The sequence below is a fragment of the Patagioenas fasciata genome, chromosome 1 (assembly GCF_037038585.1).
Source record: "Patagioenas fasciata isolate bPatFas1 chromosome 1, bPatFas1.hap1, whole genome shotgun sequence".
NCBI lineage: Eukaryota > Metazoa > Chordata > Aves > Columbiformes > Columbidae > Patagioenas > Patagioenas fasciata.
Genome location: NC_092520.1, coordinates 34,578,456 through 34,603,757, shown reverse-complemented (window position 1 = coordinate 34,603,757; position 25,302 = coordinate 34,578,456). Strand labels below are relative to the sequence as shown.

General features: G+C 36.5%; 1 protein-coding gene across 4 annotated transcripts in view; it reads left to right on the top strand.

Moving 5' to 3' along the window:
• NAA16 (N-alpha-acetyltransferase 16, NatA auxiliary subunit) overlaps positions 1-24,903 on the top strand; it is a 64,389-nt gene extending 39,486 nt beyond the window's left edge. For 2 of the 4 annotated variants that reach the window (XM_071805864.1, XM_065847537.2), the window contains exons 10-20: positions 12,618-12,690; positions 12,900-13,069; positions 13,420-13,572; positions 15,239-15,367; positions 15,793-16,006; positions 17,827-18,020; positions 18,729-18,837; positions 19,333-19,431; positions 19,989-20,132; positions 22,709-22,806; positions 23,092-24,903. In XM_071805864.1, coding sequence (XP_071661965.1) covers positions 12,618-12,690; positions 12,900-13,069; positions 13,420-13,572; positions 15,239-15,367; positions 15,793-16,006; positions 17,827-18,020; positions 18,729-18,837; positions 19,333-19,431; positions 19,989-20,132; positions 22,709-22,806; positions 23,092-23,292 — 1,584 coding nt within the window. In that variant the 3' untranslated portion in view covers positions 23,293-24,903. Of the gene's footprint in view, positions 1-2,593; positions 2,765-12,617; positions 12,691-12,899; positions 13,070-13,419; positions 13,573-15,238; positions 15,368-15,792; positions 16,007-16,460; positions 17,781-17,826; positions 18,021-18,728; positions 18,838-19,332; positions 19,432-19,988; positions 20,133-22,708; positions 22,807-23,091 lie in introns of those variants that run through there. The other 2 variants (XM_071805865.1, XR_011738158.1) reach the window with 2 other exon arrangements.
• Positions 24,904-25,302: the final 399 nt, after the last annotated feature.

Below are 25,302 nucleotides of genomic sequence, written 5' to 3'. Positions count from 1 at the left end.
ATTTCGTGTTTTGCCAGTGAGGATCTGTTTGTAGTCTTGAGTAGAGAGAAAATGAGTTGTGTAAAGAATACTTTCAACTCCTTAGAAATCAGTAGTCACTTGGCCAAGCTGGTGATGTAGATGTTCACTGAAGTTGGGAGATACTAACAAAATTCTAGTAATGTCATTATTGCATCCAGAGTATTTCTCAGGTCGGATAGCTCACGTTCGCCTTGAGTAGTTACCTACTGATGGAGAGTTTGTTCCAGCAAATCTGCTGGTGTTTGATGTTCTACAGCAAGGACTATTGGTGTGACACTGGTGGGGTCAGTGTGCTGTGCTCCTGCTCTTACCTTCCTATGTTAATGCACAACTGCTAGGAGCTGCTGTCTTCAATGCTTGAGAAATGCCATGTGCTGCTCTTTAAATGAAGTGCAGTATTTTGGAGATTAGTACTTCAGTTTTTAATGACTGTTACTTACATTCGCTGTCTCAAGTACTTATTGCTTTCCTGTACTCTGCAGTGGCATATGTTCAAGGACAAAATGGCCTTTTACCCTAAAATAGCCTGCTGTATGAGAGGTGATAACACAAGTCCCATGATCATTGTCTTCATTTTGGAGTTTTAATTTATATGAATTCTGCACCAGGAGAGTTAATGATCTTTGTTTACTCTGTGTGTTGAAGGGGAGAATAACAGACACAGAATTTGTAGGACTGCAGCAGATGATGCTGCTGGGAGAACTGATTCATGAGTGTGTGTGTGATGCAGTACAAAATGGTTTATCTAAGGGCCCTGACTCATGGACAGAGGGGTTCACATTCCCAGTTGTCTACTCCACCCAGTTGCCACTTTTACTGAAGAAACAGTGCCGGTGTTTGAACACCAGTTTGAGTCTATATGGCTTTAAATTTGTACTCATCTTTGGTTTTCTGAACATGTTGTGCTATTTAGCTAAAAGTTCAGCAGCTCAACAAACCATTTCTGCAGTGGCAATCTCTGAAAGGCGGCTGAATTGAACATGCGAAGGTAAAAACCACTAACTGTCCTCATTTGAAAAATCCACTGGTGTGATTTAGCAACAATTGACGTGCTATGAGAGAGGTGCTTGTGTGTAGTGGGGCCAATGTTGATAGTGTGTTTTGAAGAACTGTAATTATTTTTGGAAAAAGCAGTTTGTTTTACTTAACATTATTTAAAACTTTTCTCATACTATCTATACATATTTCTCATGCTATCTTTGGAGACTTAATCACTTGATTGGTCTTGCTATAAAATACTAAACTTCTGCATCACCAATTCTTAAGCATACTGTGGAGGTAACTTGTGTTTTAAAGTGAGGGTTTTTTTGTTTTTGTCACTTCTAACCATGGACTAAATAGTAAGAATTGTAGTTGACTAACTCAATTAAGTTAATTCTAGGCAAGTGAGCTACATGGAAGGATAGTAGGAGGGGCTGTAACAAAAAAAGCAGTTTCATCCTACATAAGGAAACTTGTGGGTTTGTATGGTGGTTTTTACAAGAGATCCTGCTTTCCTCTGGACGTTTGAAATGTTATCTGAACAGAACATGGCTTTAAAATATATTAATATGAGTGGAATTTTAAACTTACAGTTGATACTTCTGAAATAGTATGAGAAGTTTCATTTTTGTGATTTGTGGAGCCTTTTGGAATAACCATTTGAAGTACTGCTGCAAATGAAAGGGTTTCAAGTGTGACTGTGTATGTTTTATTTACATGCTAAGAAGCATGAAGTGTTTACAAGGAAAATGTCTCAACACAATATAGTCTGTGTGTAGTTCAAATACTTGGATGTGAGTGTCTTTATACTATTCTCTGGTATAGGAGACTTAGTACCCTACCTAGCAAGATCTTCTGCTTTTATGCTTCAAGTGGTTTTATAGTTTTTTCTTTGCTTAGTGTTTTAGTTTCTGAACTTTGTTGTTAAAAAATGGGTATCAGCAAAGTAGCTGTTCTCCTTGAGTTTTCTATAATGCTAAACCTTCAGCTTGAAAGGACTATATAGCATGGGGGCTTATTCAATTTTATCAGGCAAGTATAATTTTTTGATCATTACAAGTATACTTGGCTATTTAAACTACACTTATGTTGATATCTTTGAATAAAATTCACATAGTTGGCACCATACATATTCTTTCATGAAGAAGCTGTAGTCTTTTTGGCATATTCAAGAAGCGAAAACTTGTTTGGGAGTGCCACAACATTATGATGAGTTTTGTTGTTCATGGACAATCACTGTACAGGGTAAATGTAGCTGTGGCTCATTGGCAGAATGTTTCTGTTGGAAGCTAATAACCTGAAATATAAGCAATTGCATAGGATATAGTAATTTTAACATTTTGTGTAAGCTACTGTGCAAATATATTAGAAATAACAGTAAGCAGCCTTATTTGTTGTTGTTCCTCACAAGAGAGGCATCTTGAAATGCTACCCGTCCCTGCCCCAAGAAAGTTCTCTCTGTAATTGAGCAATATTCAGAAATACCCTTTGGTTCTCCATATGTGCTGGTCTCTATATCCATGAGATAAAAATCCAAGGAGTGAAGATCTTCAATTAGTCAACATCAAGGTTTGCGTCGATTGTGTTGCAGGTGCATTGGTTGGTTCCATTGAAGCTCGACATTAGTGCACATGTGCCATTTTTCTGAGTAACAAAAAACATGGAGACTGTGAGGAAATACTGGATGAGAGAAAGTGTCTGACTGGAAGAAACATCAGAAACAACAGTCTCAAAAAAGGTATAAGACTGTCTGCGCAGGAAGGTAGGCTGTCTCCAGTGAAGATCTTTCTTTCACCATTTCAGGAAAGGAGGAGTTTTCCCTCCTTGATGTGATAAGCTAAACAAATTTAATGCAGGTTTCAACTGTGTGTGTAGTTAGATGCCCTCTCTGGACTGCTGGTGGATTACGTAAGGATGTGAAAAACATTAGTTCTATGACAAATCTCTCTACTTTTTAAGAAGAGAGAACCGTAAGATCAGCCCAGGACAGCATTTTGTTCATAATGACTCTGTCAGTTCAAGTTTTAGAAATCAGTGTATTGGAGTTAAAATTCCAGGAGGGAAATCTGTTAAGTGGACTTGCTCAGGATGTGGTTAAGAACTGGTACATCCATAGCAAAATACAGCATTTCTGCTATATAACTGTATCTTAAGGAGGAGTAATTTTAAAGTAAGTGGAGGAATGAGAAGGATGAGAAACTTCACTGTAGTCACTGCCAGGTAGGATGCTTCCACTCTTTAATGAGAATGAGAAGTGCGAAATATGTCAATGGCTGACGATTTGGGTCCCTGAGGTAACATGTAAACCAAGAGCTGACAGGTGTAGCACCTGATTTACGAGCTGCTTTATCAAGAGAGCTTTTTCAGTCTGAGTAGTCTGCACTGGGAATAACTACTCCAAATACCCATTGGAAGACTCACAAGAGATGTTCTCAACATCCCCACTCGTAGTTGCTTCTACTGATGCTCTGTTCATATGAAGTTATTTGCTTGCTTTTGTGTCATCCCCAAACTTGTCCAAAAGCTTTCAAAAAAAACAGTTGCTCATGGAGTCAGTTGTGTAATGACCACCGTTGTCTCCCAGCATTGGTTTGCTCTGAATTTGTCTTCTTGTGTCTTAAAACTTTCAGTACAAACTTGTAGTGCTCTTGTTAACTTATCCCATTGTGTCAATGGTTTTATGATTTGGTCATTAGAAGTAATAGTAAAACTGGAAAGTCAGGTGCTCTAAAATAAAGAATACTATTTTTCTGCATGTTTACGTACTGTGGTATAATGCAAATTTTTTTGTTTAGCAATTTTCTCATTTTTGGCTTAGGTGACTCACAAGTTGACAGCCTTGACACAGTACAATAAAGAGGGGAAGTATTATCCATACTTCACACATTGAGAATGGGCAGTAAGATATCAAGGACAAATTTTGCAGATGTTGATCATACAGGCCAGGAGTGTTACAGTTCCAGGGATGTTTATGTTCAAAAGCGTTCACTGAACTCAGATGATGTGGAGTGCTCAGCATGTTAGATAATCTGGTTCTGGATGTCTTAAGGCAGTATGAAAATGAAAGCAAAACTGTTTTGTGGGTGTCAGTGCTTTCAGAGAATACTATCCCACTTCATTCCCATTTCTTTCACTTTCTGGTGTCTTCAATGGGGGAAGTACGCTTCAGGAGAAAATGCATAACAAAATGTGTTGATTGGTATCTGTGTTTCTGTTGCTTTAAAGTGGCTCCTTTATTTGTACCTTTAGTATAATTCGGATGTGTGACTGCTGTTAGAAGAGTAAGTCTGAGCTAGCCAGTCATCTCTGAATTTTAGTATTGTTTTTCTTCTGTACTACACTAATACAAAAAATAAGTTGGTTGTTTTAACTTATCAGATATTTGCAGTTCACTATTAAGCGTAGATTAATTTGGGGTGGGGTAGAGTGAACTTCTGATCTTCAGTCTTCCATATGATGTGCTATCCTAGCGCAGCCTTCCAATTCATGACTAACTGTAGAAGTTGTTTCATAAGGCTCTGTCATGTCTGTAACAGTATGTCTGGAGAAAAATAATATCCTGTTTATCATCTATTTATCCTGTTGGGCTAATTCCTAGATGAAAGATATCTAATGCATTCAAGCAATGTGCTTTTTGTAGAGGTCTCTCTTCATGTAATGGGAAATTAGTAGGCTTTTCTAAATAGTATGCAAACTTCTGTAGTAGATTGGCAAGTTAAATTTCTCTAGCTTATTTTGAAAATGCAGTGAAAGATCAGTCTTTGAAAGCATAAAATCAGAAAAGAAACTTAAATCAAGCCTTTAACGGTTTTTTTTTTACTGTCCTTAGGTTTTTGTTTTGATTTTGTGTTGTATACTTAAAGTCTCCCACAGTGGTCAAGCATTATCCTGGGACATTAAGCCTGTTTTGACTGGTGTTGCTGTCCTACTGAGCTGTGTTCCTGTGGAAAAGTTTTATAAACTGTGTAAATTCTCATTGACGTTTTTGTAAACTGCTAATCTGTGTTAGCTTTCACTTCCAAAAAAGTATGCCTCTGTAGAAATCTGATATGGACATCGTGGTCAATGTAGTTACTCTTTATCATACCACTGAACAATGATGTTGGTACTTTTGAAGTGTTCTGTAGCTTTACTATACACAGTGGGTTTGCGTCTATAGCCAATATATAATACATTGTCATTGAAGTTTCCTCCAGTTTTTGAGCGAAGTTAAACTTTGTTACATTGATAACATGACTAGATATGTAGTGAACTTTGAAAAAATTTTTCAATTGTTCTAGTCATACTTTATTTTCTGAATGCAAAGATTCTAAGGTGTATGAACAAGATTTGAGCAATTCTAACAGTTCCCAGCAATCTCAAAGTTAAGAGTTTATTTCCAAATCTGGCTGAATCCTGTGTTTTTCCATCCCAAATAAATGCCTTAACTATTTATAAAGATATTCAAGGAGCATTGTTTTTAAAATAGCTTCTAAGGAGTCACTTCAATATTCAACGTGTTACATTTGAAGCACTTAAAATTCCTGGCTGGCTCTTGTATTTATAGTCATCCTACTTGGTTTGTTTAATGTGTGACTGATCTTGTACTTCTATAATCATACTGTTGCCCATTTCTGAAGCTGTGTACTTCCAATGTGTAAACATACATGTACCAGACCTTTTCAAAGTAGCAGTAAATTCTTTAATGGCGAATGTTCCTGTTGTGACTTGTTTGCTCTTCTGCTAGAGTTGTCAGCTCTCTGCAAAGCTGGTGCACCCAGCAGCTTTCCCCCTTCTACAGTTCTTTCCTCAAAGAATAACTTGGGAGTGTAAAATCTGTGCATGGAACAAAATATGCCTCCAGTGCAGATTTTTGAGACAAAAACTGGTGACTAGGAATGCTGTATGTATCAGTCAAAATAAAAAAAAAAACAAACAAAACAATTGCAATGTTTGTCAAATGCTATTTGTACTATAAAATTTCTTCCAGTTCCTTATGCTTGTACACTTTCCTTGGGCGTTATACAAAATAGTAGAGCTTCTTCAAGAAACAAACTTGGCATCAGTATATGTCAAAGATATGTAAGAGATTTAAGGAGACTTGTGTTAAGTAGAAGGCTGCTTGTCATGTTTTCCTGTTTCTTTCATGGCATAAGGTGGTAAAATAATTTTCAGTTGATTGTGATCTTTATTGCATGCAGATGTTAGCCATATACTAAAATGCAGGCGATGGCAGTTTTCCATATGAGGCTGAATAACCTTTCACAGTTGGAGTAACTTATTTGAATAGTCTCCGGGGGCTTGTTCTGTGGTTCATACCTCATTGGGTGAAGTAAATCTGTATCAGCTGTATCACAGGTTGTGGAGCAGAAACTTTTCACATCTTTGCACATAAGTTGATGTATAGCTACCTTGAGTAAAAATGGAAATGTTCAGGCATTTGCATATTCTACACCTTTGCCATTTTACACTGATATATCTGAGTGTCAATATCTTTATCAAAGTAGCTAGATGGGACACTTTGTAAATAATGGAGGAACATTGCTTTAAAAATCAACCAGTGTGAGCTTTGCTGAAGAGTTGGAGGGGGGGGGGTGTTTGTTTGTTTTTCTTCTGTGATCTTAGATATTCTTGTTAGATTTATAGTAAGCCATAGGAAATGGAACTTCTTTAGGTGGGTGTCCATACACACCTTCCTGTTTGTATACACTGGAAGAGCCTGAACTCAGCACTTTGTGCAGCACAAGTGTGCCAGCTGGCTTGTGTGTTTGGCAAGCTTTGTTCTTTGCTGCCTCCATAAAGAGCACATCTCAATTTGTGCCAGTCACCTCTTGGCTGTAGATGAAGATGCTTCTTGTCTTACTTAGGCTGTAGCAAAACATTTTTTTTCTTAAGTGCAACTGCCCTTCCTCCCTTTCCCCCCTGCCCTGTGTTTTTTTCTAATGTGGTTAATTGAATTTATGAACTTTTTTTAGTCTATTGGCAGCTTTTCTATTTGAAGCTTCCTTCCCATCAGTATTTCCATCCACAAAGATACGGTCAGAGTGCCCTGGATTGAAATGCTATTAATCATGTGATGGAGCTGTGCTGGGTGCAGTAGATCATCAGAAGTGAACCTCTACTACCACTCAGAAATGTTTCAAGCCTGAAAGTTCACATCTAAGAGTCTGCATTTGTAGAGACAGGGACTTCAGGTTCCAGATCTACCATATGGGTGGAGTTTGGCTGGTTCTGAACCCAGGATCTTCTTATATGGTGTCTTTATAGACCTAGAGAAGGCCCTGCAAGTTCCTTTCCAAGCTGTCTGTCTCATCCATCACAAGTAATCAAGTCAGCCTTTTCAGGGAGACTGTGAAGATGCCTCTGTGAGCAAAGGGAGTTTTGAAACAGAGTTATTTAAGATATTACTTTAAAAGATGTTCTTGTTTGTGCCATCATTGTATGGGAGTAGTTTTTTTTTTTAGTGCTAAGCTGTTTCTGGGGAAGGTTCTGTCTAGAATGGTGTGGGGAGCATAGCATCAAAAGAAAAGCAAGGAACCAAAGTTGTATAGTATTCCTCTTCATTATTTTGTGGGTTCAGCTCCCCAGCTTTCAGCCTTCTCCAGAACTTTGAGCCAGCAATTGCTTGCCTTTTTTTTTCTGTATTAACTTCGTACTGAGTTCATAAATATTTTTCAGGGTCTGTTGATATCACTTCCGCACACTGTGAGTGCCTTCTTATCTCTTAGATAATATCTCATCATAGTGAAGACTTTAAGTATTGACATATTGCTCTTATGGACTGTTTTATTGTTGCTTCTCCACTTTCCATGAGGCATGTATAGTATTGCACCAGGGTATGTACTGGGTACTTCTTTGTGTTGTGAAAGATACTCCTAATAATTTGGCCACATGGACTTTAAGTTAATGTCAACGTGGTTTTCTTCTGGCGCAAGGAAAATGCTTTGCCAGGGCTGATGTTGAAAGGCTTAGTTTGTCATTCAGTCTCTAGGTATCCCATCTTTTCTAGATGGTGAGGACTGTTTTGAAGTTGCACAACCGCAATTTCCTTTGGGTGTTCTAGAAACCATTTGTAAACTTTTTGCTATATATATTTTGAAAAGTATTACTGTTCTTCAGTTTCTCACACAGACATAAGGATTATTGCCAAATCTAGTGAACACCTCTTCTGCTTTGCTGGAAAAGTAGCATTACAAACTCAGCTTGTTTGGGCAGCTTCATAGATGCACCTCAAAACTTGATATCTCAGTTGCAGTATTTGAACTTCTTTTGGTTGTTTGCCTTTGAGAACAGTGCAGATAATACTAAATGTGTTCGCAGGAATTCAAAAGGCAGGGGCTCAGTTTCATGCCATATGTTAAACATATGAATTGCTTCTGAAACTGCTGACAGTAGCTCTTAATCGGTTTGTGCACTGGAAGTGCTGATAATTTCTTAGTGATTTATAATGGCAGCAACTGCAAAAAAATAGATGTAGTGATTGTGACTGGTAAATTAAAAAGCTGAATCCTTTAAAAAAAATGGCTATTGACACAGCTGAAGTCTGACCACTTTATAGTACATTACAATATTTCTATATTATTAGTATTGATAATTCAGTTTCTTGCAGTTTTGTTGAAGGAAGTACAGTATTAGTGTTTTGAAGGCTGTCATTGAAACAAATGTCTGTTATAAAATATTTTACCCAACTTCTGTAATAATAGAATACACAATCAGTTTAGTAATTTAACTTCTATAGTAATGAACCAGAGAGTTTCAGCCTTTTATTTGAAAAATTTGCATCCCTGCTCTGTGCTGGTGAGCTGTTGATTTTACCTTCCATTACATATTTCACCTCACCTTTGTTATGTGTGTTTCTTAAAAACCTTTCTGTATTGCTTTTCTCTTTTGTTCTTTGTCATTCCGTTCAACTTACTTCCTACATGGAGTATAGACAAAAAAAAAATCAAAGTGGGATTTAGATTACTGCAGCCCTGACATCCCATTTTGGATCCCTGTATTATTGTTCTTATCTTTGATAGTCCTCTGCCATTTGAAGAAAAATTTGTGTCAGGAGTCACTTGGTGTATGGCAGAGTGTGCGGCACAGATTTCCATTTAATGACTGGCCCATAGGTGCCACTGTAAAGCTACAAGTGATGATAAAAGAATTGTAGCCGCCAGCCCTTTACCTGGAAAACATTAACTTGCCCCTAGGCTGTCCCTTACAAAAGAGGACACAAAATATTTCTCAGTATAATCAAATAAAGAAAAACCAACACTCACAGGAGAAAGTAGTTCAGAATTGAGGTTCAAGTGAAGTGTGTTCCTATTACTTACATATGAAAAAAAAGTATGTATGCATTATATTTATTCCAGTCTCAGTTTGTATTTCTCAAATACTCATTTTAAGGCATATACTCTGAGTTCACTTGTGAAATCATCCTTTTCATAAGTAGTAAACTGCACAGGACTGGGGGGAAGAGGCTGTTCTGGCCTTTGTGGAGACTTTGCTTGAAGTAGTAGAGAATGTGAAAGATGCTTTCTTAACTTTCAAGATTATTACAGTTGACAAGAACCTGTATGAGTTTGATCATGTGCAATTTTAATCTCTGCAAGGTATAGGAGGAAAAATGAGCTCTCACTTTTCTGTGCTAACATGGAATGCTAAAGCCCATTTGCCCCTTTGTGGATTTCTGCTTCTAAGCTTGTTGTTCTTTCATGATGAAACTGAAGTTGTAGGTAGTGACCTGTGAAAAGGCTTGAGGTTTGAATTTTGATGATTTAAAAAGCTTCTGAAAGTGGTGGCCTCGGTTCTGGAATTGGCTCCATTCTTATCATAACAAAACCTGAGGTTTGTTGATGACTTCAGTTATGCTTTTTTAATACTTTAAGTGTTTTCAGATCCATGGCAAGGGAATAACTGAAACTTTTTTCCTGGAATAATACCACTTGAAATTAACTCATGGTCAGTGTCATGGTATTTCCCCACACCTCGGCTTGATTTTTAGAAATTGTAAAGTGATCTTTATGAAGAGCTCTGTAGTGTTTAGAAATAGTAAAATATTATTGCCTTTGAGATGGCAGTGGTGAATCTAGAATACAGATAATAGATGGCAGGTAAACTCAAGAGACAGATTTTACTACTAAATTTGCAGTTAATATGGACAAAGAAATTAGGGTTCCTATTTCCAGATCGCTGAAGTAGCACATGAAGCTGGAATTATTTTCCTAAATAACTAGCAAGAGACTGAAGCATAAGCATAAAAAGCAAGGAAAAAGATTCTGGGTAGTCATCAGAAACAAATATACTGCAATTTTCATCAAGAATGTTTGCAATAACCTAACTACCTGATTGGCATTATTTTTGTAGATGTTGCTTTCACTGAGTACTTGTTTCCAAATATATTGCTCAACGTAGTTTTCAGAATGATAGTTTCAGTGTTGCTTCTTGGACTGTAGAAGCCAGAACCACACCAGAGTTCTGAATTTGTAAGAATTTAAACTGTACCATCTCTTAGTGTGTTTTTTTTGTGTGTGTGTGTTTTCCATCACCTCAAGATCAAAGGGTTTGATGTCACTGTTACTGTGAGCTGACTCAAGACTCTCCTCTGAGGAAGAGATGTTTTCTTATTGCTTCACTGGCCCAGGGCTGTCCACTGCCAGCTCCCCCGTGATGGAACTAGTAACTGTACGCTGAGTGGAGCAGGGAGTAAATCACTTGTAACCCAGGATACAGCCACTAGCGCTGACCCAAAGCTGGGACTGGGCCTGTGTGGCCAGGAGATGGTGGCACCATTCTTTTTGGTGGCAGTGTGGTCTCTGTCCAGCTGTGAAGCCACACTACAAGTGTGCAGGAGTGGAAAAGGTTACACATAGGGTTTGGTGGTGGTGGGGTGTGTTAATTAAAGAAATGAAGTGTTCTTTCTCCCTTTACACACAGAGGTCACTTGCAGTCAAGGAAAGCTGGCTGATCTCAAAAGAGTGAGTTTACTTACAGCCAAATAAGAGTAACTTTGGGAATACATTGAAGTTTCAGTGGAAACCAACAAGGAAATAACATGTACTCTGCATGTATACACCGCAAGCCTGCTACCTGAAGCAGATGCCTGCTTCTGCTTTTTACGTTGTTTTAGACAAGAGAATCTTCAAAGATTTTCTGAGGTTGAAGGTTTCTTTTAGTAAATAAATGTCTGAGGTCAGAGAACAGTTTAATGCATTTGTTTGCCTTTGGACATTTACATGTGGCTTCTTTACATTCCTTTATCACTTTGTAGTTATTGGAAGTCTAGTAACATTTTATTACATTTGAGATTTTGGTATCAGAAACCGCTTCTTATGAGATTTGCCCAGAGCTTTCCAGAACGTGTGTGTTTATACATTTTATTACACTTTTGAGATATTTACACTGGCTGTGTATGACTTGGGCCTGTCATTTTCTCTGCTCTCTTTGAAATAAAACATTTGTCATTTCTTGCTTGTTGTGCTGAATTAGATTAAATGAAGTAGTATTCTTTAAGTTGTGTACTTGATCTTCTAGAACAAGGTTTATTCCCTTCCCCTCCTCTCCCAAAGTGTATCTTGAAGTGGATGTGTGCTTTGTCAAATCCTGCTTTAAGTCTTGCTGTCTCTCCACAGTAATTTGACTCTTGCAACGAACTTTTTCCTAATGTAGGATCATCTTACTGTTAACCATTTAAATCTCTAGGTTTTACCTAACTGGTGAATGTAGCAATCTTCCCGCTATGCTTACAGACAGATCTTAAGTTTTAAGTTCTTTTTGTGTTTGGAGTATATATATAGACAACATTTCTTTCTTTAGTCTTGTGTTTTTTTTTCTTAAGAGGCTGGTCACTTGCTGGATATGGCAGGCATGTTTAGAATGTAGCTGCAAAACAGGTTGAGCATTTCATAAAATGCTTAGAAATACTATGTGGCACCTATAAGCCATGGACCTGGTGTTGGAACACTTCATTGTCATAAAATCTGTAGATATTATACTACCACTTGTATGTATTGTAAATGTCAAACTTACATTGTGTGAGTTCAAAATTGTATGGGTAAATCTTGAGTCTTCAACCTTGGAATGAACAACAATGTTGTTGACAAGGTGTGATTTCAGAAAGTATTAACCATAGAATCAACCTGTATAGAAATTTTTATGTAAAAAGATGCACCCTGTATTCTGAGCAACAGTGCCTTTTTAACAACAACAAAAATCTTTATTAGTACGTATCAGCTTGCCAGAAAACGACGGAAGTCTCTTCAATATCTTCTTTCTTATGGAAAGTTCGTGCAGAGTCTTTTCCGAAGCACATTTCTTCAGTTGGCTCAGTTTGGAGACTTAAAAATTAATAGTATAAATAAATAAAAATTCCAAAATACAGCTTTAAAAGTACATTGATCGTATGTACTTGATTACTTTCTGCCATATGCTGCCAAAAACTACACCAGTTTCCCTGTTACATCACCAGTTAAAATGGGTGATCAAAGGTAGCTTGTGAAAAGTGAAGTATATGAGGAAACATCCTTTTTTTCCAAATTAAGTAATTATTTTAGTGTAGTTTCTCTAATTTTTGTCTAAGTATTTTTTCAGTGTGTTAATCTGTGTAAACTTAAGAGTAAAGCATAACTGAAGCTGATCTTTTTAATATGCAGGTTTCTATAATCCAAGAACTTGTTACTGGTTATGAAGCCTCTTTGAAAACCTGTGACCTTTTTAGTACATGTGGTAAGTGTCTATGGTCTTATATTAATTGCACTGTAATTACTAATATTGTTTATGGCAGTTAAGAAGTCTTGAAGTGCTGATAATTTGAGAAAATAGTTGTATTACTTTCTAGCAAATAAATAAATTTGTCAAGTTTTTGTGTTTTGTTTGTTTTTGAAACACAGTCTTCAGCTTTACTCGTTACTGTACCTTTTTCCATTTTGTTGCAGAAAATGGAGAGAAAGAGCCCCCAACAACGCTGCTTTGGGTTCGGTATTTCCTGGCACAGCACTTTGACAAACTTGGCCAGTGTTCTTTGGCCTTGGATTATATTAATTCTGCGATTGCAAGCACTCCAACATTAATAGAACTATTCTATTTAAAAGCAAAAATTTACAAGGTAAAAAGTGAATGTGGACATGTAGAGTACCTAGCTTACTAAAAAACAAACTGATGTGAATGTGTGGTTAGTGTTGCAGTCGGTGGTTGTGGGAATTGGTTGTCATGTGGGTTTCTCTTTGGACACTGCTCTGTCTGGAAGAAAATGAAAGCCCTTTTGTTTAGGTTTTGCAAAGCAAGTCACAACTTACAATGAGTTGTCATTCTGATAAAATCTGGTGGCAGGAGGAAGGGAACAATAACACTGTCTTTTGTTATTTCTGAGGGAGAAATACCAGTAACTACAGATTTCAGGAACTGGTCAACAGAAGGCATATAGTGAAAGTTAACTATTTAATTTCTCCCTAACAGCATGTAGGTAACCTCAAGGAAGCTGCCAAATGGATGGATGAAGCACAGTCTTTGGACACTGCGGACAGGTTTATCAATTCTAAATGTGCTAAGTACATGCTGCGAGCAAATATGGTGAAGGATGCAGAGGAGATGTGCTCTAAATTCACTAGGGTAAGTATATTGCTGTAATGAAGAGAGGTTTAGATTGTCTCTGGCAGTTTATTTTTTGCTTGCATATGTTTTGACACAATTATCATTTATTAATGTCCATTTCTAAGATAATGCTCTTAGACTTGGTGCTAAGTAACTATATAGAATTGCAGAATGGTTTGGAAGGGACCTTTAAAGATCATACATCCAACCCCCCTGCCATGGGCAGGGGCACCTTCCACTAGACCAGGTTGCTTGAAGCCCCATCCAGCCTGGCCCTGAACATGTCCAGGAATGGGGCATCCACAGCTTCTCTGGGCAGCCTGTTCCAGTGCCTCACCATCCTCACTGTAAAGAACTTCTTCCTGATATCCAATCTAGACCTACCCTCTTTCAGTTTTAAGCTGTTACCACTTGTCCTATCACTACAGGACCTGGTGAAAAGTCTCTCTCTGTCTTTCTTGTAAGACCCATTTATATTTTTTTATTGTCATGCTTCTAAGTACCTCTCTGGAAATTCTGATGGAAACCTTGTTTGCAAAACCTGATTTCTCAGTAATATCATCTGAGCTAACTGCACAGGAATATGCACTATATTTATTATGATTTAGCATTAACAAATTAATTTGGATTTGGACATGTCATTTCTTTACGCTAGTGAAGAAATAAATTTTGTTAAAGCAAATGCTGTCCTTAAAACATGAGATGAGCACTTAAATGTTATTTTTTGGATATTGAGCAAAGTTTAGATTTGCAAAACCAGATATTTATATTATTTATGTAACTAAATATGAAGGCAACTACTTGGTGGGATTTCCTGGAACATGTAAATGAGTTAGTCTTTCTAATTCTTCTTAATTTTAGGTATGAAAACATTTGAAAGTGAATCTGAGCTTTCTAGGTATCTCTAGGAACAATTGAAAATTTGATTAGTAAAAGTCATCCTATATGCTTGTTGAAATGTTAGAGCAAGCAATACAGAACTCTAGCATAGATGTGTGTGGTCAGACAGGACAAATCTGATCCTAAAAAATTGAATATTAGGAGTTGAACTGGGTTTTCTTTCTAGTATAAAGACCGTTCTGAAAACGTGGTGGCCAACATTCATGGTATGTGGAACATGCTTGTTTATTCTAATGTAGAACATTGAAACCATAAAGAATGAATCCTAGGACTCTTTATTTTACAAGTATAAAGTATAAATCTAATTTCATTTATTTCAACTAACAAGTTCTAAGAAACTTAAATATACTACATGATAAAGCAGTAAAGATATTGGTGTATTTTTTAGAGTAGTAGATGCTACTTACCTGGCAGGGGGAAAAATGACAAAAAATATTTGCTGACCTTTGAGATTTTTTAAAATAGTGTTGTTTTCTGGCCCCAAATTGTAAAAGTGAAACTGTGTATACAGGCATGAGTTAATCTTCAAAAAAATATTTTGAGATGCTAATCTTGTTCTGATAACTCTTTAGAAAAATCATTTAAATTTCTTCCTTCTCATCTTGTGAAGCACAGAGTACCGCAAGTATTATTCTCAGTTGCTGGGTAGTTACATCCATTTTCTGTTATATTCAAAGCTTTTGAAGGATTGATTAGCTTCAGGCCATTAGCAGGAAACAGTCATAGGTCAAAGAAGCAGCTGGTAAATTATAATAGCAAAAAGCAATAATGACATTTATTTCAGGAAGGAACTTCTGCTATGGAGAACCTAAATGAGATGCAGTGTATGTGGTTCCAGACTGAATGTGCTGCAGCTTATCAAAGGCTGGGGAAATACGGTGATGCCTTGAAAAAATGCCATGAAGTAGAAAGGGTAAGTAGGTGCAAACACCTTCAGTTTATTTCCCAGTATTTCTCAAAAACTTATTAAAATATTTGCTGATGTAATCAGTATGATTTTCTTTGTATATAAAGTTTCTAGTATAATGATTTTTAAGAACAGGCTAATACTTTGTTTATTGTAATAGATAAGATCACAATCACATTTCAGTTAGCTTTTAGAATGCCCAAGTCTTCAAACAGTCACATTATAGTTTCTGTTAACAAAATGAGATTTTTCTGGGTGGGTTTTTTCCCTACTTACAGGTTCTCTTAGTCAATATTATAAGTATATTTCTATTCCTGTTAAATATTGCCTTTAAATAATATCAGTTGTAACAATATTCACCTCTATCTAAGAAAGAATAGACCGAGAAAGGGAAATGCATAAGAGTTGCGTGTCTTTTTTCTTCCTTGAAGCATTTTTTTGAGATAACGGATGATCAATTTGACTTCCACACATACTGCATGAGAAAGATGACTCTTCGTGCCTATGTAGACCTTTTGAGATTAGAAGATGTGCTCAGGAAACATGCCTTCTACTTCAAGGCTGCTCGATCAGCAATTGAAATCTACTTGAAGCTCCATGATAATCCTCTTACCAATGAAAGCAAAGAACAAGAAGTAAATTCAGGTATGTAGACCATAATGGAGGCTCATATGTATATGATGCACGTAAACGCTTATTAAACTAAGGAAGTTATATGCTGTAGAATAAATGAGTTGTAAAATACATAGGCTTTTCTGTCACGATTTGATAACTGAAAAGAGATCATAGGAAGAAAGCTGTGACATAATCTCTCTGTTCCCCTCACATTTTAAAATTAGCACATGAATGAACCTGGCTGTAGTTGGAGTGCTTGGTGTAGTGGTGTTTCAGAATACAAAGAAAAATCAAATTCAGTTCAGCCACTTATCCGTTTAAACAAAAGACAAATATCAGTAACAGATGAATTATGAAACAATGGATTTTGTAGGAAAGCAGTCTGAACTGTAAGAATTTAATTTTGATCTAGTGTATTTAACTTATTACAGAGTAACACTAGTTAACTCTGCATTACATTTTATTATTATCCATGTAATTTCAGGACCAAAGAATACATGGACATGTGTGTATTAGCAAAAGTAATACGTCCAGGAAGATATTTAAAACTAGTGTTAAATGGAAAGCAGATATTGCCAAAACAATCTTATGTTACATTCAGATGTGAATAGTAAGTTTTTCTGTATCTGCCTACGTATGATGAAGTACATATAAAAAAAGGCACAGTTCAACTTTCCTCTTTTCTCTCAAATTGCAGTTTGTTTCGGTATATAATGTGTGACAGGATCTTAAAAGAAACTAAGGTGGGGAGGAGTCCTAAGTCATCATGTTTGTTCATTTGCCTACTGCGCATTGGGATTCAGTAGGCTTACCCACTGGGAAGACAGTACTCTGTAAATGGGATGAAAATAATATTTGCTTCTCCTTGCTTCCCCATCTCAGAATGTTGGCTGAGCCCAGCAGAGAGAGGTGGTGGTGCTATAGGCACAAAAACAATGTATTAGTGCCTCAGTAGCCTGTTGTTCTGTTCTTTGCCATATAATTAGTACAAATCCTGTTCTCCATGGAACACCACCGTAAATGGAGTGGAACTACAGTATTTTTCTGGTTAAACTAGTCATGTCAGTGGGACAGCAGGGAAGGAAGCAGAGGGGTGAATGGAAATGCTGGTGGCTCCTCACTTCTATGTGAACATACAGGAAACCGTATTTAGTGTGTTCTGCTTTTCATGCAACTGTTAAACTCTCTTGGTTTAATCAAAATGCTAGTCCGGTCTAAAAATCTGAACACAGCAAGCAGCCTGAAGATTCATACAATGGGGCGGCTGATACATACCAGAATATTTTACCTCTTCTCTCCTCAAACAGTATCAGTTTCTGTTTGCATTTATTTAGCTATTCCATGGCACTTGTAAAACATCAATGCAGATGTCATGGCTATATTTTGTTCAGACATTTAATGGAAGATAATATTTTTTTAAGACAGAGGATAATTCTGTCTGGATATTTCTAGCCAGCATCAGAAGGAAAGTGAGCTACAGTCAATATGAGAGCTTAGTATTACCTTTGGAAACCATTGTCCATTTTCTAAGGTAAAACTTGTCATAGAGGCAACAATTTCATGTATTTAACCTTTCAGATAGTTGAGGTTTCTGTAACAAATATGGAAGAGAAGATCTGCAAGATCAAGTGTTGTGTTATGCTGTAAAGAGTAATGCAGTGGTAATGTTGGATTATATAGTGATGATATTCTGTTCAGTGCTGATACTTATGTAAATCTCTGACAAAGTATGCCAGTTTGGTATGGCGGAGGAGTGTTAGTGGCATGTCTGAGTGGTGCTTGAGAGAGACAAGGTTTTAAATGAAATACTCTCTTAATGTAAGTCATCTGTTTGTTACCTTAATGTGTAGAAAATCTCTCAGCCAAAGAATTGAAGAAAATGCTTAGCAAGCAAAGAAGAGCGCAGAAGAAAGCAAAACTTGAAGAGGAAAGAAAACATGCAGAAAGAGAGCGGCAACAAAAGAATCAAAAGAAAAAGCGAGATGAAGAGGAGGAGGAAACTAGTGGACCCAGGGAAGAGCTAGTCCCTGAAAAACTGGAACGGGTTAGCATGGTTTTTCACGTTAAATTCATGTGATTATCATAAAAAGCCTGTAATATGGATTATTATCAGGTTCTAAAAAAATCTACGTTTTTTATAAAATCGTTCTTGCATACGAAGATTACTTCTTGCAGTCTCTTTGTTTACACTAAAGAAAAGTAATGATTTTCCTCTACTAAATCAAAGTTCTATATTAATAGCACTGTTGCTTTTTTAAATGTGGCGGGTTTTTTTGAATACTAGGCCATCTTTCATAATCAACAAAAAGACAGCTTGTGCCTGAAGAACTCTGGTTTTCATATAGTGAATAAAGAAAAACTAATGGAAATGTGGTTGCAGTTCACAGCATTTGAAGGCATGAGACAGTATTTCTCTGAGCACAAAGAGCTATGTCACAGTAACTTTAGAAGCTTAAGCTTATTGTCTAAGGCAGTTGTATTTGTTTCCTAAATGCTAGATTACAACACTGAGTAAGTCACATAAGCAGTGCCATAGTTAGTGATGATGTTGTCTTTGTCAACCTGAAATCATGAATAAACACTTCTAAATCTTGCTGTTCAAATAAATGTTGTAGTTCAGTGTGATTCAGAAAGCTATCTACGTTTACCTTTGGCCTCTGATTATTTAAATGCTTGGTATAACAGGAATTATCCTTGGTGTTTATTTGCCATTTATTTTAAGCTTTAAATTTCACTGTTTTTATTAAAACAGGTAGAAAATCCATTAGAAGAAGCCATTAAGTTCCTTATACCACTTAAGAATCTTATTGGAGATGACATAGAAACACATTTATTAGCATTTGAAATATACTTTAGAAAAGGTAAAGTACTGCATAATTTTCTTTTTGCTCTACAAAATTTTAACCCTTCACTACAACCAGTGTTATGGGAGTGTAACCTAAAATGGTTTGGAATAGATATTTACTTGTCTGAAGCTGGCGTTTGCATCATATCTAGTTACAGTAGAGGAAATAGCATTTTTGTTTAGCCACCCTTAAAACAAACAAACCCAAGAGCAAAGCAAGTTGTAGTGTGTACTAATAAATGCTGTAGAAATATATTTGCATTGTGATTTTTAATTATGGTAGGGGAAAACAAAGCCAAACAGATAGTAACATCATCTCTGCAGTGTTGTCAGAGTTCAGCAGATGTTTCTATTTTATTAAGCGATTTGATGGGAAAAATAAATCTCCTTTCTAATTCTGTGTAGGCATTGATGTTTCTAATGTTTGTACTAAACAAAACAGTAGTTGATATAAAGAGCAAGTTCTGTATTAATCTTGGTATGTTTTTGGTTTTTTTTCTCCTTCCCACAGGAAAGTTTCTGTTAATGTTACAGTCTGTCAAAAGAGCTTTTGCTATTGACAGTAATAACCCCTGGCTACACGAGTGCTTGATTAAATTCTCTAAAGCAGGTATGTGTGCAGGAAGTATGTATGTATAAAGGTACAGGAAGTTATATTGTACAAGGGCATAACTACATTTTTGAAACACAAAGCAATATGAAGAAAACTAAATTTGTTTACTGTATAAAACCCAGTAAAATCCAGATTGTGCTGTGCAGGGTACCATGAATGTATTACATTCTATTCCTTCCCTCATTAATCCACCAGGTGGAACCAATAACTCATTTTGGCCAAATTTCACAGAGGAGCAGGTGTTCCAAAGGTCCTTGAAATACTTAAGTATTAAGATAAGTGGTAGATATGGGAGGAAGATTCTGATTGCAGCAAAGTGTGCTGTGAACTTGCAGCAGAAAGCTTACAATTAGAGCACCCTTAATGAATGTTTCATCTGTAAATGCATTGGTAGAGCTTGTGTTGAACTGATTTGAAATTCTTGTTTCTTTCTGTGCCCAAATTTTGAAAAATCGGAATTGTAGCAGTGATGCGTTTGGTTTTGCACTGTTGTCTACACTTGTTTAAATGGGCTCTTTTGTTTTTGCTTCTCTCCTTCTTGTTCCCCCTCCCAGTATCTGACCATAGTAACCTCCCAGAAATTGTGAGCAAGGTCCTGACTCAAGAAATGCAGAAAATCTTTGTTAATAAAAACTTGGAAAGTTTTAATGAAGAATTTCTCAAACACAATGCTACCTCCATTCAGCACCAGCTTTCAGGTTTGTTTAACTTTTTAATGCTTTTGAAAATGAGATCATTTAAATCCAGAATATTTATCTGTAGTCTGTAATTAATACATAAATTCCAATAAGCTAGAAATTCACGTTTACATTTTTCTTCTGCCTGCTTTTATAATATTTAAAAACAAACAAAACAAAACCCAACTTCATTCCCTTTATTAGATGCGTAAGGAGCCTGTTTCTTAACTCCAAAAAGTGTGATCCAAACCACCACAGATATTCAAGTGTGAAAGCACGATCATCCCTCCTGTTGAATCTTTTGGTTTTGAAGTGACTAGAAAGCATAAACCAAAAGCTCCTTTATATTGGAAGCAGTGCTTTTCTCTGTTTTCTTATCAGATAGAATATCTCTGGTCCTAATCATAGTTTTGTCACATAGCATCAATAAAAATATCAGGACAAACTTATGCTACTCTTGCTTTTCTGCTTCATAGTCAGCAATGAAAATGTTGGAATATAACACTTCTATACTATATTGGTAGAAGAGCTACAAGTAGCTGCTGGAGTGAAGTCAAAGCAAGTTGCAATTGAAATTTGCCATGTCTACTGAGTACAGAAAGTTTTGGAATAAAAATTGCTGTCACTTGAGGAGCTAGTAGAGGAGAAGACACAGAACAACTCTTCATCAGTTAGGAAGCAAAAATAAGTGTAGATTTGTCAAGTGCTTAAAGTACTTAGAACAGTATTAAGCTCACCTGGTTTGTAGAAGTTACCCAGGATCTGTCCAGAATCACTGGAGAAAGTTGGCTTCAGAGGACTGTTGGTCTCTCTTAAAGGAAGGTTGGGTAATTTACCCCAAGCTTAGATTCTTGTTTCAGGGCAGCATCTTGAGAGAAATATTTGCACCCCTTTCCTGTGAGCAGGCTCCAGATTTGGGGGGTCAAGTACAGGTATCTCAGCAGGCAGGTGCTCCTGATTCTTACAGGTGTGTTCTTCTACTCCTGTCATTGTTGGGCATCTAATGGGATATGTTTTCCAGGTTCTACTTTCTGGTCCTCCATTATTATGGAAAATATTGTAGTCACTTTTATCATACTAGTTGTACAGGCTGAGACTGTCGTAGTTCCAAATTTGGCTTCCTGCTGGCTACACCTTTAGTGCCTTTGAGAAGAACCTGAGCTAGATCACTTGTCAGTGCTGGCACCCATGTTAGAGAGGTGTCAGGGGCCCTTTTGAAGAAGGTGAGTCTATTCACAGTCAGTGGATACGAGGGGCTGAAATGTCTAAAACCTCCAGTCAGTGCTCCTCAGGGTCCATTGATCCCTGTGGTCCAACCATGTATCCATTCACAGACAGTGGGAACAAATGCGGGATTAGGATTTTTCAAGTAAAATCAGGAGTGAACTAACTGTAGATATGTCATTAGTAGCTTTAGGTCTTCACCTACGTATCAGTCTTGTGTTTATGCTGAAACAGGTTTGAAGTGATTGGCTTGTCTGCTGTACAATTTATCACTTCTTAAACTGTCATCTTTAAATCAAGTTTGAAAAGGTCTGAAAGACTTGAGGTTTAAGTCTGAGAGCACAAATGAATGTTTTCTTAGCTTAAAATGATTACTAGTAAAAAAATTATAAGTTGAATTTTTTTCCATTTTCAATTTCTGTACCATAGCCTCCCTGAATTTAAACAAATGTAACTAAGTTTAATATGTTTTTTGACAACAGTGACTCAAACCCAAATACATTGTCTGTGACTTTATTTTCTGGATACAAAAAGCAGTAAGAACTGGGGAAATTTAATAAGGAAAACAAATTTAATAATTGGAGAAATGAGTTGAACAAGAGGAGACAATACACTCCATGTGGGTTTTTAACTTTTTCAGTAAATTATTTCTTAGGCTTTTTATTACTTGTCTGAACTTTATGTTTGGGAAAAAGATACAATGTGAAATGTCTACATCTTCAGTAAGATCAGATTTTAAATTAAGGCAGCTGTGATATGAGGAACAACACAGTATTTTGCAGAGATGCTTAGACCAGTTTTGATAAATTGTTTGTGGTCCAAGAAGCTGTGTACTTACATTAATGCAATGTCTTTTCATTGGTGTCACTTGGTCCAGGCAAAGTACCAAACTTGCATTGCACTTTCCTTGTGCCCAAGCTATTTCACTCCACTCCAGGCCTTACTTTCTGCCATACAGACATCTACCTGTCTGAATTTCTTCTGGACTCCATTCCACAGTTGTTCAGTAGCTGTATTGTTCACTTATCCTCAGTACTTTTCAAATGAGTATCTATGAGAAAATGTCTCTTACTCACTTATGCATTTGTAGGATGGATTGACTGATAGGTCTTCAGTAAAGTGAGGCATTTCACTTTTGCAGAAACAGGCCTTTTGTGTTATTCAATTCTTATGCTTCTAACAAAATTGAAAATAGCTTCTTCAGTTTCTTTTGTTTTAAGTTATAAGTAAGGGAGGAAAATATTGTTTATTAAAACTGGTAAGAAGTCCTAGTTCACACTGATGTTTAAGTTTTCAAATTCTACCTGTCTGTATGTGCAGTATTGCATTTGGGAACGCTATTATCTAAATGTTGTGTTCTTTGTTGTGATAAGGTGCAAAGATGATGTATTTCCTGGACAAATCAAGACAAGAAAAAGCAATCACTGTTGCTACTAGATTGGATAAAAACATGAGAGACAAAAATGTGAAGGTAAAAGATAAACTATTTAAAGCCAAAAAATGTGTGGGGTCTTAAATAATGTATAAACTACAGGATAATGCACATGCTTCATATATTGTGATAAATTAATATTATTTGAAAGAACAAGGTTTCGAGTTTTCCTCTAAGTAACTGTAAGATACTTGAATACTGTAATAACAGAGAACCTGTTTGCTTGGATTAGTATTGTTTAACAGTACATATTTTTAGTAATAAAATTATTGTAGATCCCATTTATTAAATCACATCCATTAACTGTTACTCTTGTTTTTTCAGACACTAACGAAGGTTTTTGAGGCGCTGCTTGATGGCAGTTTTGGAAGCTGCCATATTCAGTGCGAAGAATATCAAGCCGCATGTCATAAACTGTTTCCTTTTGCGTCTGCCTTTCTGCCTGCCACAAACGAGGACGATAGCAGCATCGCGTCTGTGAATCACACGGCCATTAACCATGATTTGCTGTCTAATGAAATTTGAAGTAGCGTGTGCAAGCCCATGTGCGTCTGTACCTACAGGCACACATGTATTTGAAAATCTGACTCTTCATTACGTGCTGGCTGGATACAGATCAGGGTTACTCTTCCAGGTTGTATTTTAATATCTTTAACAGGTATAAAACAAAATATTTGGATAGTTAAATGAAATGGAGTATGTTATTAGTTATTTTTTTCTCCCAACAAAAACTGCCAATATTTATGTAAACATTATCCTTAATCAGCATTTTTCATGTTTATACTTGTACAGTTTTAAGTCTTTTAATAATCCATCAGCCTTCCCTCACAAAAAATATGAATGTTAAAGACTGCTTTCACATAAGTGTCATTACATATACAGATAAATGTGATCATATCTTGTTAATAAATTATCATTTGAACATTTTTAGCAGATTAAGACTGAAGTGCTGCTTGAATTGCCCTCTTTGTCTTTTACTGTTCCTTAGGTTTTTTCTGGATGTGTTGTTTTCTTCTTTGGGGGGGTTTTTGTTTTGTTTTTTATTTTTATCTTGGGTCAGTTTGGTTTCTTTTGAAGCACGGTGACAATGAAAGAGCATTGGGGGGTTTGCATGATTTTGTCAGGTGTGTGTCTTACATGGAACCAGTGTTGATGGATATCAAGATTAGGTTTGTGTAGAGAAAAAAAAAAAAAACACAAAAAAACTAAGGCTTTTTGGAAACTTCTATCTACGTTGTGTTCCATAGCTATTGTTTCCTTAATTTTATGGTCAGTTTAACATTCTTTTGAGTATCCTAAAGCAATTCCTTGTGAAAACATAATGAATTTGAGACGGTTGTTTGTCCTTCGTTCTTTCTTCCCTTTCCTCCTCCTCCTTCTTGTTTCTCTCCATTTGTTCACCTATTGACACTTAGGTTGAAAAAGCTGCTCCAATTTTGGGCAAATGCAGGAGGTACAGTAACGGGGAATCCAGTTCTCCTCTACATCACAATTCACTGGTGAGTTCATTGTATTACCTCCATTAGAAGTCTTATTTGTCCACTTATGGCCAATACTCCAGTACTTCTCATGCCTGAATACTATTGCTTTAGGTGCTGCCAAGTAAATAGTATGGGAGGAGTATGTTTTACATTAAAAAAAATGATTTAAGGGAGCACAAAGAGGCTGACTACAAATCATAATGAACCTTTTTCTTACTTTGTATTCTGGTGCATTAACTGTTAAATATACAACACATCAAAATGGAAGTCTGAATCTAATATACCTATTTAAAGCATAGTATTGCTGGACAAAATGGCTACATATGACAGCTTTACATTCTATAAGAACTGCTATCAAAACATAACTATACTGTGGCTTGTACAGAAAATCCAGTTTCTGGAAACTGTAATGGAATCATTCACTCTTGGTTTGTTTTATTTCACTGCAATGTAAATAATTTCAGTAATATTAATTAGCCCCTCAAAGGCAAATATAAGTTCATGAAGAGGGGATTTTATTAAGACAAATAAACTGTTATAATTAAAATTCTCCTTTGTGTGTCATCTGTTTAGATTCAAAAATGTTGAATAGGAAACTCACTGTAAAATATTGCCAACATATGTTATGCTGTAATAAATTATTTTGTACACACTTGCCTTTAGTTTGGAATTTTTGTGTATTTATGGACTTGAAACTTCAGCCCATTATGTTCATTAGGTTTTTTCCATTCAGTTGCAATGTTCTGTGAACTCTATAAGCAGTTCAGAAGAATTAAAACAAACCCAACACACAACAAACCACTACTTAGAACATTGAGACATGCCATATTTCTCAGGGAAGCATGTTAAGATGTTTTTGTTTTACATGTTCGCCATGTTCTGTTTGCTGTGGACTATTTTGCTCCAAGGTGTCTCAAGCAGGGAGAGGTGGTTGACCATGGTGGGATTGCTTTGGCTCAGCAGTGCCTTAGGAGTTTATCCGCCCGCATAAGGTGAAGGCCTGAAGTTGCAGGATGGTCTTTTGGCTTTTCTAGTGGTGACACATGGCTAGTGA